Source organism: Glycine soja, chromosome 5 (assembly GCF_004193775.1).
Source record: "Glycine soja cultivar W05 chromosome 5, ASM419377v2, whole genome shotgun sequence".
Taxonomy (NCBI): Eukaryota; Viridiplantae; Streptophyta; class Magnoliopsida; order Fabales; family Fabaceae; genus Glycine; species Glycine soja.
In genome coordinates, this window is record NC_041006.1 from 43,360,032 (window position 1) to 43,372,640 (window position 12,609).

The following is a 12,609-nucleotide window of genomic DNA, read 5'->3' on the forward strand; positions in this document are numbered from 1 at the left end:
TTTAGGATTCTACATTTTTATTTCATTTAATATTTTTACAAAATCTTATTTGAATTCAATTTATATGCACTAAAATATTTTTTACATAGAAATGAATAAAAATCAACTTTATCGTCACATTATATTACCGTATGTATGGACATGTACACGTCTGATACTTGTGTATAAGAAATAAATTACATCAAATTTGGTCAATAACATAGAATCGACACAAGTTGATCTACTTAATGATATTTAATATATTTTTATTTATTAAAAGAAAAAATATTTAATTTGATTCAAATTAAATCCAATTGTGTAACAAAAAAAAAAAAAAAACCAATCAATTTGATGTAATCCAATAAATACCACAAAGTTTCCTAAAACAAACAAATAAATAGACACCCTCACACCCCTAACTATTGGCATGTATCTTAAACTTTTATTAATTATAAGATTGGCATGAAAGTATTTACTTTATATCTTTATTTTACAGTATTTACTTTATATCATAAAGTTGGCTTTTGTGAGAGAATTACCTGCTTTGTGCTTCTTCGCTTATTGTATCTTCAACTTTCTAAAAATTGTTCTAGGATAGAAACAATAACAAGTTAGGTTCACGTGAGACAAGATTTGAGGTGGTTGGAAGTTGGAAACGAGGGTTTGTACTTCATTGATCATTGCTGGATTCACACTCGAGTGCATCGTGTTTACAAAATTCGGAGTATATGTTTGATAAACCATAAGACAGACAGACACAAGGAGAACGTACGACTTGAAAACGAAATTATTTTAACTCTTGGAAGTCTACTCGTAAGTTGTATATATAAGCGTGTAAATTTGAATTGCATAAAAATTGCAACTCCATCCTTCTCTACAATTCTGTTCCTCTCCCTTAATCAATCCTCTCTATAGCAACTCTTAATTTATGAAGATACAAAATATTGACAAACTGACCTAGGCCTACCTAGATTAAATTGTTTAAAAACTTAAAGAATCATCCAATGCTATATCTTCTTTTCGTTGTTGTGAAGACACGATTCTTTGAACCAATATATCTAATGCTTCCTTCATCCACCAATGCTGACAAACTTCTCTAGCTTCAGCAACAGTCATCTACAAAAGTGACCACAAAAAAAATATTAGGAAAATTTGCAAATTACGTGTTTTTAAAAATCAAGTAACGTACATGTGTAAAATAAGAGTAGGGCCCAAACATACCCATATTCTTCTCCGTAGATTTTTCTCGGGCCATGTATCAAGTTGTTCCTTGACAAACATGGGGAACATGTGTCCTTCATAGTATATGCCATATCTTTTGCTAATGAAATTCCATTGTCCTAGTTCACTCTGCATATGAATAACAAAACTACATTTAAGTTTCAATGTATAACCAAATCTTTTGGAAACAGAAAAGAAAAAAAAAATCTGATGAAGAAAATATATACCTCAATGATTCCCAATACTCCTGCTTCTTCAAGGGATTCCCTACAAGCTGCTTCTTCTACAGATTCATCAAGTTCCCATCCTCCCTGAGATCAGATAAATAGGATGTTAATTAATGTGGTACGAAATTAAATGACCAATGAATACCAAATTGAGCATATATATATATTCAAATGAATACAACTAGTTATAACAAAAGTACCTTTGGGAACATCAATCCTCGACCTTTCTGTGAACTAACCACTAGCACTTCCAATTCGTTGCTCATTTTACCATCTATGTCTTCTTTATATCTATAAGGTATGCAACTGCGGAGATGGACATTATAATAACCGAGTAAATTAGGGAAACAAACAAAAATGAATGATAAATTGCGCTGAAGATATATACAGTACACAACATGCATATGCATGATAGAGTAATCAATTAATATATCTAATATTTGGATCTATGACCCTTTTCAATGCCAAAACAAAAAATCGGGAGATACATAGAAAAAGTGCGCCATCAGGGACCTACCAAATAATTAATCCTATTGAAAATAAATTGACCCACGTGAAAAACAAAATGAAACATTTCGAAGACGCAATAAGACACAATAGCGACCGATCGAACTCACCCAACAACTTGCCGGCCACCCATGTTGTTGTACCTCTGCAATTCCCTTCCTGAGCGAGATACCAAGCAAGCCATCTTTCAAATCAATTAAGAAAACTCAAAGAAAGCAAGAATATAGAAAAGAAGAAGAGTAGAGGGATGAAAATAATTAAGTTAATTAATTAGCTATAGATATAATTATGATCGATCTGTGTGATTAGTTGGAGATATAAGAGAATAAAGCTAGGGTGAAGATAAAGAGTGACAAGAGGAAGCCATATATAGAATATAAGCGTTGAGGTAAGCAAGCAAACCCATCTGAAACGCGTAATTGTCGCCTTCCTCGAGCCCCATGTATCTTTAAACATCTATAATATAATAATTAACCAAAAGTTGTTAAATGGACCAAATATATAGAATAAAATAAAATTGAGATTGAGGATTCTCTATCGTTTCGCCAACAAATTGTTTACATTTGGCGTGGCATATTAATTCGCATTGCATTATTAAGTCAACATTAATAACTTGCTGTTGCTATGCTAAGTTCATGATCAGTTTAGCTAGCAAAAAAGAATATTACTTTGTGGGGTGAAGTTTTATTTAATTTATTTATTAGCAACACAGCAGTCTCTACATTAGAGTCGACACGGCCTGATAGAATATGATCCCCAAGTTGACTTTGGAAAAACACGTTAATTTCTCCCATATGTATGGCTTCTCACTCTACTTTCATAATTGCACCCTGCTGGATAATGATCATGGATGGAACCACTCACAACGGTTTTTTTTCTTTCTTTCTTTCTTTCTAACTTTCAAAATATAATAGTATGTATTTTGTATAAATGGGCTTCAAAAATAGTAAAGAGAAAAAATTATGTTCTCTCAAATGAATTTAATTATTTCCATCCTTTTTATCTATTTTATTTTCTTCTTTCTCTTATAATATGCTATGAAAAATATTTTCTTTTTTTGTTTGAAAGAAGACAAAACACTACAAGTTGTATTAAGAAATGTAATATTATCATTATCATGTTATACCAAAAGAAATTAGTTTAGAACAAAATATCTTACAATTTATTATTAATTTGAAAAACTTTTTTTAAAGTAATATAACCTAAAAATACGTCAAGTTAATTTCCAAACCTTGAACCTTATTTGATATGAATTGACCTTTAACATCCATGATAAATTTGATAACAATTAAAGAACTATATTAATGACAAACAAAAAAATTATAGAGACTAATGTAATAACACTCGTATCTTTAGAGGCAAAGATAAAAGTTTATTCTAAAAAAAGATAACCTGCCTAACTCCCAATCACACCACACATAAGACAGGGTCGGGTTAACAATCAACTAATAATAATGACAATTTCTCCCCACAAAAAAAAAATTATGATGATTTTGGTACGGCCCATCCAAAACATAATAGGCCGCAAGGACCGGTCCATATTCAACTCAGTATGGGTAAATGAACAAGCCCAACATTGTTATTCTCACCTTCCATTTTCTAAGTTGGCCCTCTAACATCGAATGATTTTCTTTTATCAAAATACCCTTGATGAAAATGTATTTTCAAATATGTATCTTGACAAAGACAGGTTTTTGTCAAGACACACATCAAAAAATTATTTTCTTAATGTACCTAGATAAGAGTTGTCAAGATAAAAGACAAGAACATATTCTCATTGTGTACCTCAACAAAATCTTGTCCAAATACAAGAAACATGTTTTCATTTTGACAATGTCATAACTGATTGTTAACAACACACACACAGATGGATGTACTTATTTCTATGAATAAATAAATTCATCTTAAAATAAGTTTATCTTTCAAATACGTAAAACTATCTACTCCTTAAATTTAAGAATCGGTTTAAAACTGTCTCATATTAGATCATTTTTCTTATATAAATAACATTAATATTTAGTTCAACCGGTCAGTCAAACTCATTCGGCTTGTGAATAACTTTTAGTCTAGGTTAAGTGAATTTTCCATAACACCAAATTTTAATGTTTTATGCCCGCCCAACCGGGCAAGATTTATTGATAAAAAAGTCAATCAATTTCACAAATAATACAAAGAACAAATATATGACACTTTTGCTAATTAACTTACCATTTTTCATCAACTATACATTACGATTGTCCTACACATTCCGTTCAAGTTCTATTTTCTTGATTAATCCTCTCATTTTCAATCCACAAAATAATTAAATTTGATACTTTTTAGATATCAAAAACTAAACTAAACTAATGAAACTAGTTACCTCGAATTAACTGATTGTTCAGTTCTTAATTTTGTCAAAGTTCAGTAGCTAGTATAGATGATTGGAGTATACAGGTCAACTGCTTTTATATTTTGCCCCTTTGTTTGTCTTTTTCAAAGTTCTTTTTGTTGACTGGTCTCCCAAATGAACCTATCACACGTTTATGAACCATTGACAAGACAATTTAATGGGTTGCAATAGGCCATATAATTAAAGTATTGCCATCACAAGTCACAAAGACATTTGGAGTCATACCAGCACTAATTTGGCAGCCTAAGATTTACTAGTTGCTTGCACCAAGGAATAAAAAATAGGACTAACTGTTTGAAAAATCTGTAAAGATTTGACCCAAAATTGGATGTGGAAAATAGAAAACAAATGGCAAATGTGAACAAAAAAGTAGAAAACAATAAGGCAAAGTGGATGTGAATAGACCATAAAATATAATTGAATAAGTGGATCTGGTAGGTTTCTATTGGTTTGAGTGGCTTCCCTAGTGGTCGTTTTAGGTGGATCATGGCCACGGATGGAGGGTGGTAGAAGTTTGATTTTGGAGCATTCTTATGTCGTGGAAACCATTTCTCAGTACAGAAGGGACAGCTTATAGAGCGTAAATAAGAAACATATGTGAAATTTTTCTGACTTTTCATTGTCACATCACATAAATATTAAATGGATTGATGCCTATCATTTCCTTTGTAAACACGACGGCTTTCCTCCACGTGTTCGATCAACTTCCAATCTCAATCTTACATGATTGATATTTTATTTTATTTAGCTACCAAAACTTAATATAGATCGAGGATCATGATCAATTATGTTGTCATTATTAAATATTAGAGAACTTGAAAGGTACTAGTAAATATTATTCTAAAATTTAATTGATGCATATAAATATTTTTTTTAATTTTAACAATCATAAAAAAAATGAAATGTGAGTTTTTATTTTCTCAACACTTTGTGTAGCATACTAGCATTACATAAAATAAGATTTTTTTTAATAGGTAAAATAATGTGTTGATAAGTATTGTATATTGGACTTGGACATTTGGAGTTGAATTAATATTGCATAGGTGAAAAGAAATTCATTTATCATGGTTTTCTCAAAAAAATATATATATATATAAATAAGTTATTTTTAAGAGTTTTTCATAAAAAGTGTTTGGCCTAACTTATCCTTTTAAGAAGACATACTAAAAAAACTAGACCAAAAGAGTGAGGATTAAAAGCACATAAAGGGTCAAATATTTAAGAACTTAGAAAGTACTTACATTTTATAAAATTTTGAAAAAAAGTTATAGCACCTCTATTTCTGTATCTAATCAATTTTGGGAAAACATTAAATTTTCTAAAGAAACAATATGCCAATTAATTGGTGCACATCAATATAACTTTTTGTGAAGTTTTATATTAAAAAAATTGAAATGTGATTGTTTTTTTTTTGTTAAGACTTATACATAGCATTACCCCCATAAACCCATAAAATAAGATTTGTTCATAAATATTGTATTGTGTATTGGACATTTGGCGTTGAATGAATATTTGCATTTGCAAAGGTAAAAGGAAATAATTAGTCAGGGTTGTCTGCTTTGATTTGTTTCTTGGTTATTAATAGAAAAGAAAGCAACAAATTAAATGGGTCAGATTTGTAATTAAATTAAAGTATATCATATATGGAGGGTGATTGTTTTGATAGGAAATAAACAAAATGATAACATTTTAGGGGAGCATGGATTGAAAGGTGTGCTTCAAATCCTTTCAAGGTGAGGACGGGTATTACTTCTCTATATCTCGATTCTCCAACATATATCTGTATCTGTTTTTGATACCTGATGGGTTAAGATTTGATATCCTATCCGTATTTATTGGGTATCGGGTATCCTATCCTTGTCCCGTCACTTGTTTAGATTTGTAAACAAGTTTTTTTTTAAATTATATTAAAAATCATATTTTAAAAAAAATGATTGTTACCATTTGTTTAACTACTTCTATTTGCAGGACATTTGTTTACAAAAACCATCAAGAAAGAAATCTTACATTACGTAAAAATTATAAAAAAAAATTAACAAGTAATTAATAAAATTTTAATAATTTTATCATCAAAACCGTATGAAAATGAATATGAAACCGGTATTGACATCTCTATCCTCAACCAAGACCTCGATTAAAAAAATCTAATCCCCAAACCCAAACCTGATCAACTCAAATATTTCCCGTCAAAATCATAACTGATTTAAACAAGTTTCATTTTCATGCCTACATCCAAATGGAGAAGGTGGACGGGAAGGAGCCCATCTAAAACTTCCTTTTTTTATAATAAATAATAAATAAAGATTTTTTTCCTTATTTCCTCTCTCTCAAAATCTGATATTTCTTTAATATATATATATATATATCCTTGAATAGGTATCCCTAACGCCAAAATTACATTTCGCACATATTTGGTTCCTGTAAAAGGCTCTGTTTGTGAGTTTGCAGAAGAAGATGGAGAACAGGACCCCTACTCCTCCGCGAGAGGGTTGCATGGGTTTTGCAGTTCACAGCCAAGTGATCAAAATTAAGGAAGAAATTGAGAAAATAAAGCACCCTTCACTTCAGCTACACATGAGGCGTGCCCTTCTCAGAGATGTCAACCACCTTCACTCTCGCTCACCCCTCGGATTGGCAGACAGAGACAGGGCTATCCTTAGATGTTAGAAACTTATTATAGACACACAGACATGTACATATATATATATATAGAGAGAGAGAGAGAGAGGGAGAGAGAGGGAGAGAGAGAGAGAGAGAGAGGGAGAGAGAGAGAGAGAGAGAGAGAGACTTCCCTTGGAAGGAAGTTTCAACTATCATATGATATATAATCCTTCTGTTTCTTTTATATTCTGTGTTTCTTCTTCTTGTTTGTGTACTTCCTTGTACATGTTTTTGGTGATAAAAGTTTACAACATGGTTTCTCTAAAGTCTTTAACACCCTTTTTAACTCATAATTTCTCCATGTGTATATCTTTTTGCAAACACCGGATTCTTCCTATAATTTTTAATTCTTTAGAGGGCATACATACATGGTGCATCAGATTGTCATAAAATGAATCCTGCGACTTAACAAATACTAGCTTTTAGTATTTGGTCGGGAAAAGGGAGGAGAAGATTCGTTGTCCCTGTCTATAAAACAGATTTTCTTTAAACCATTCTCTTGTTATATGTCACACGGTTTGAAGCCAACTATTAGATTGGACCGAAAAATGAACAGGGCAAAACATATTATTGTGTTTCCAAACGCTCCCTTATGGCAAAGATTAAATCTAACACGGAACGTCACGTTACAACTAACCGTGCTTATGCCACGTCAAAAATAATAAAAGACGAAATTCTCTACCTCCACGTCTTATTCAAACTCGTTGTCTGGTTATTATTATTCATGAGAGCGAGACTGAAAGAGAGAGCCATGCCAGTGGGGTGTAACTTTTCTATTTGTTTTTTACTTTCTTTCCGCTTATCTTAACCAAGGAATATTCGATTTTGTATATAAAATACAGATAATAAATTATGTTAATCAATCAATACGAGAATAAATCATATACTTATAAAAGATAAATTATGGAGTTTTCAGAATGACCAACTTAACAAAAAATATCACTGCTCATAGTTCAATAGAAGATTGCCAAATGGTGAAAACATAGGTAATTTCAATCAAAATTGCACTCTCCAGTAAGATGTAAATAAAGCAAAAGCAGATTAAAATGTTAAAGAGAGATTCATGACAGCAAGCAAATACTTAATCGTTAACTATCACTTAGCCTTCTGCGGTTGTTGTTTCCTTTGATGATACAAGCTTTAGCCTCCTTGAGAGATTTTTCATTACGTCTATAATCACAGATTTCTTTTGGATTCTGTACTGAATGGCTAACTCGGTTGAACCTGAAGCACCCTGCTTCAACAGTGATTCATCATCCATTATTTGGGTGGGAAAGTGTCCCAGTGCAATGACACACAAAGCAATTAGGGTGCGAAATACAGCTATCTCATTTGCAACACCAAGAGGAGCCTCAGCATCTAAAGACTGGAGTATGCTGAGGTCATACTTCTGCATAGTTTCCACATTAGTTGAAAGAATTACCCTCAATGCAGCCAACAAGCGGCCCTCTACTGTTTCTTGACCACCTAAGCTCACCTGTTTCAAGAAAACAAATAGATGAAGTAATGAACTTGTACTGTGGATTGGAAAACTAATACCATATGGTTCTTGTGTTATGATCATTTAATTAACATGCAAACTGTTACTTATTCTTGGTGATCCTATGCTTTGGCCAGCTTTATTACTCAAAGGTGTTTATGAACTGTGGGAAAACTGGGAAGACAAAAAATAAAATTGATCTGATGTTGATACATTAACAGCTAAAACATTAAATCTTTGCTACAATATACATTAAGCTTATACAAGATAGAAGAGAGGCACTCATGTAACCTTGAGATCTGGAGTTTCTCCAGCTAGATTCAGCTGAGATAAGATCAGTTCCTGCCATGGAGCAGGTGTTGAGAAATTTGGCGAAGAAACTCCAGCTGCTGTGCTTGCAGCATCCAAAAGAGCACCATCATATTTGAGCTCAATACAATCATAAGGGTTTGAGTGCATCACAAATCCATAATCAAGAAGGAAAAGATCATTGTTTAAACAGCCATAGCAGAGTAACAGGGGATCATCTTCTTTAATTGCTGTCTCGGCCACAACCTGACCAAAGAAAGAATTACCACAGCAAAGATAAATTCAGATTTACTTTGTTTCTTAAAAGCATGAAAAGAAGGATTTGGTGGGGGTTGGGGGCTATATAGGAAAGAGTATGAGAAAACATGCCTTCACTTTCATCTTCGAGTCACTGGTATCTTGTTCTTGAACAATTCTAGCATTTGGATTGAAACTATGATTGCACATATCAATTAGGGGGAGCATCATCGGTACGTCAATGCGTATCCCATTGGGATCCTTTTCACCATACAATCGAAATGCTCTAGATGATACTGCTGACATTGCCCATCCAAGAGAAGATGCATCTACTTCTTGACCACCAAAAGGATGCTTATCTGGTGTAAGACTTACCAAAGCACGCTTGACTTCTCTCTCAAAATCAAGAAGAAATCGACACCTTTTGTTTACCTGCCTCGTGAAATTGACTTAAATTCTCCATGTCCGTGCAAAGCACTCAAAATATTTTATAAATGAAGGACAAACAAGTTCAGCTTTTGGTGTTGCTTACAAATGCGTCTTTGAGTGTTAGCTACAGGACTCAAATCAAAGTGCATATCTCTCATTACCCAACAGCAAAATCAAAGTTGGCTATGTGCTTCAAAATTGAAAAATAAGAGACACACATAAATGCATATCGAAATTTATCAGTACATAGTGTACTACAATACAATATTGGAACAACTTTAACGTTGGAGATCGACTAGGTATGTATATTCGTTTCTCTTGTCAAAATGAAAATCTACTAAGGGCTTATTTGGGTAAGCTTCTTTAGAAGCACTTCTAAGAGAAGAAAATAATGAGATGAGTTTCTTCATCAGTTAACATGAGCTATCTGTTAACTAATTTGTAGAAGTTATCTCATATAGTTTCTCAAAAAAAATAAGAGGACATCTACAAATTAGCTTATGCAGAAACTCATTTCATTTTTTTCTTCTTATTTTCTTCTCTAAAAGTGCTTCTAGAGAAGCTTACCTAAACAGACCCTAAATCAATTATTAACTATTGTTTGCAAAATAGCTCAGATTCAGATCATGGTTGGATAAACTTCTTTGTAAGCACTTGAAGGAAAAGAAAATAAGTAAAATGAATTGAGCTTCTCTCATAAGATAAAATAAACTTATGCGCTAAACTTTTATAAATTGTCTCTCGTCTAACTTCTCCAAAAGCTAAAGTGCATAAATTAATTATAGCTTATAGATAAAACTCAATTCATTTAACCTTTCTACTACCTTCTTATTTTCTTTTGAATGCTTGGAGAATTTAGGCATGCTAGAGTACAGTACCTGATGAAGAAGAGAAGCATAGTGCAAGTTCTTTATGTCCTCCCCAGGAAAGAAAATCGGCACATTGTATGTTTCGGGGAGATTGGTAATATATGGCCACCAGAAAGATCCAACTTTTGCCCTCTCTTGCAGAAGCTTCAAACCCAGTTTCATTGCCCATAGTTCCTCTGCCAAATGCTACCACAGTGTTCCAATTCATTTACATTGAAAACTCAACTCAGTACAGCCTAATTATCAAAAGCAGAGGGTCTCGTTCGAGAGAGGTGAAGCGCAGGGGAAGGTCACTGCCACGTGGAATTTCCTCCTTGGTCACTAGGCCCAGTCCATTGGAGGAGTCGAGCTGTGCTATTTTGACCGCGCGGTGCACGAAGCCACCTTCTCTGGCTACCCACTTGATGAGGTCCGGTGCGGAAGCGGCGCATGTTAGCGGACGCAACTGGGTCAGCGAACACATTACCGTCTTCCCCAAATATCCCCCTTCCTCTTCCTATGGCCTGCCGCAACAGTGTAAAACCGAACCCAGTTTTAACATAAACTTCTACAATTCACGTGGGCTTCCAAAAAATACTATATTTCAGACTAAAAAAATAGTTTGCAATTAAGTAAAATATAATGGGCATCATGCTCAATTGTTTAAATTGAAAAAATAAAGATGAATGTAATTAAATTTGTATAACTTATTTCATTACATTTCTTTGTTTATTTTTATTTTTTAATATTAATTATCAGTAAAATTAACATATACTTCGCGCAAATGTTATGATCACTTAAATGCAATCTATACCTATTAAATGAAATGCAAATTTTGTTCCATCCTGTGGTAACATATCCAACCAATAAAATGGATGTATTATTTTATTTCATTTCAGTTGTTATTTTATTCCTTTTTCATTAATTGAAGTATTATTTTGTTACATTTCCATTTTCACAATTACATGTAGAAGTTTTCTGAAAAAAATTTAAAGTTAGGAGCTTTTTGGGCAAATGTACAGGAGTGGGGTAATTTTTTAAAAAAATTACAGTAATGCGTAAATTTTGGAAATATTATAGATTATGTATAAATCCTATTTTAAAACACCACTTTAGAATGTAATTATATATATATATATATATATATATATATATATATATATATATATATATATATATATATATTTGAAGTTATGATCAAAACACGACTTCAATATTTTTTTTCAAAAAAATTACAGTTTTAAAGTTATGTTTTAAAACATAATTTTTTTATATCAAGTTGTGTTTTAAAATAGGACTGAGTTACCCATAGCATGTAATATCCTTACAATCTATCCATTTCTATAATTTATTTAAAAATTATCACTCTTATAAATTTGCCAGCTTTTTCACTTGAAAATAGAGTGAGTGCAAGCAACTAGATGAATTTTGTGTCTATTGTTTTCTTATGATTAAATTAATTTATAGTTTGATGAACTATTTGATATTTTTAATTTGTTTTTTGTGTTCTTTGCTTTTTAAATTGAATTCTTGAATTTATATGTATATATTAAAATTAGTTCCTTGAAGCATTATTGTCCTTAACCTTAACACGGTGGAATACTCTATTTACAAACTTCAAGATGACTTTATTCACATTCATCTTAACGTGAATGTGTATATGTGTGTGTATATATATATATATATATATATAAAGTTAGTTGAAAAAGACATTTTATTTAATTTTTGGTTTTTTTATTAACTATAAATTTTGTTTAAACAATATATTTTTTAGTAATTATTTAGTAATTTATAATTTTTTTCATTTTTATCCTCATTACATTTATTCAATTTTCTTATTATTTTTTTAAAATAAATCATAATTTTATTATTTTTATGTTTTTTTTTACTTTAATAGTTAATTTTATCGAATATTTATAATTTAATAAGTTAGCTTTAAGCTATCGATTATTTTCCTTCACTTTCAATTAACTTTTTAGTTAATTTTATTGAATATGAGCTTAATTTAAAGTGTCTTGTTTTAAAAGATAAAAATCGAATTAAGATTCACTAAAATTATACATAAGTAATTTTTTTGTGTAAAATAATAATAAAAATTCAAACCTATGACCTCATGAATTCTATTTCTATTCCCATTAATTAGACCCACCCTAATGAGTTAATTATGAAAAAAATATTAATAATATATTTTTTGCTAAAGGTTAAATTTTATTAAAAGAAATGCAACATCCTGAGTGAGACCTATTAAATATTTAACTAATTTTGAAACTAAGGAGTAATAGATAATGTCTTCAAAAGCTTATATTAAAGATTGTATTGCTA

The 12,609-nt window shown here is 31.3% G+C and overlaps 2 protein-coding genes across 4 annotated transcripts; both read right to left on the minus strand.

Moving 5' to 3' along the window:
• Positions 1-748: 748 nt before the first annotated feature.
• LOC114413659 (nudix hydrolase 17, mitochondrial-like) lies at positions 749-2,289 on the minus strand. Its single transcript, XM_028378166.1, has 5 exons — positions 2,045-2,289; positions 1,628-1,733; positions 1,428-1,511; positions 1,201-1,329; positions 749-1,095 (listed from the first exon to the last, which is right to left on the minus strand). The coding sequence occupies exons 1-5, from the start codon at positions 2,116-2,118 to the stop codon at positions 961-963; spliced, it is 528 nt and encodes a 175-aa protein (XP_028233967.1). The 5' UTR covers positions 2,119-2,289; the 3' UTR covers positions 749-960.
• A 5,613-nt stretch (positions 2,290-7,902) lies between these two features.
• On the minus strand, positions 7,903-10,834 carry LOC114413660 (actin-histidine N-methyltransferase-like). 3 transcript variants are annotated; one of them, XM_028378169.1, is made up of 5 exons: positions 10,318-10,437; positions 9,543-9,629; positions 9,143-9,442; positions 8,756-9,019; positions 7,903-8,461 (listed from the first exon to the last, which is right to left on the minus strand). In XM_028378169.1, the coding sequence occupies exons 3-5, from the start codon at positions 9,314-9,316 to the stop codon at positions 8,084-8,086; spliced, it is 816 nt and encodes a 271-aa protein (XP_028233970.1). In that variant the 5' UTR covers positions 9,317-9,442; positions 9,543-9,629; positions 10,318-10,437; the 3' UTR covers positions 7,903-8,083. The 3 variants fall into 3 exon arrangements, with proteins under 3 accessions (XP_028233970.1, XP_028233968.1, XP_028233969.1); XM_028378167.1 differs by lacking the exon at positions 9,543-9,629 and having other exon boundaries at positions 10,318-10,834; XM_028378168.1 differs by having other exon boundaries at positions 9,143-9,629.
• Positions 10,835-12,609: the final 1,775 nt, after the last annotated feature.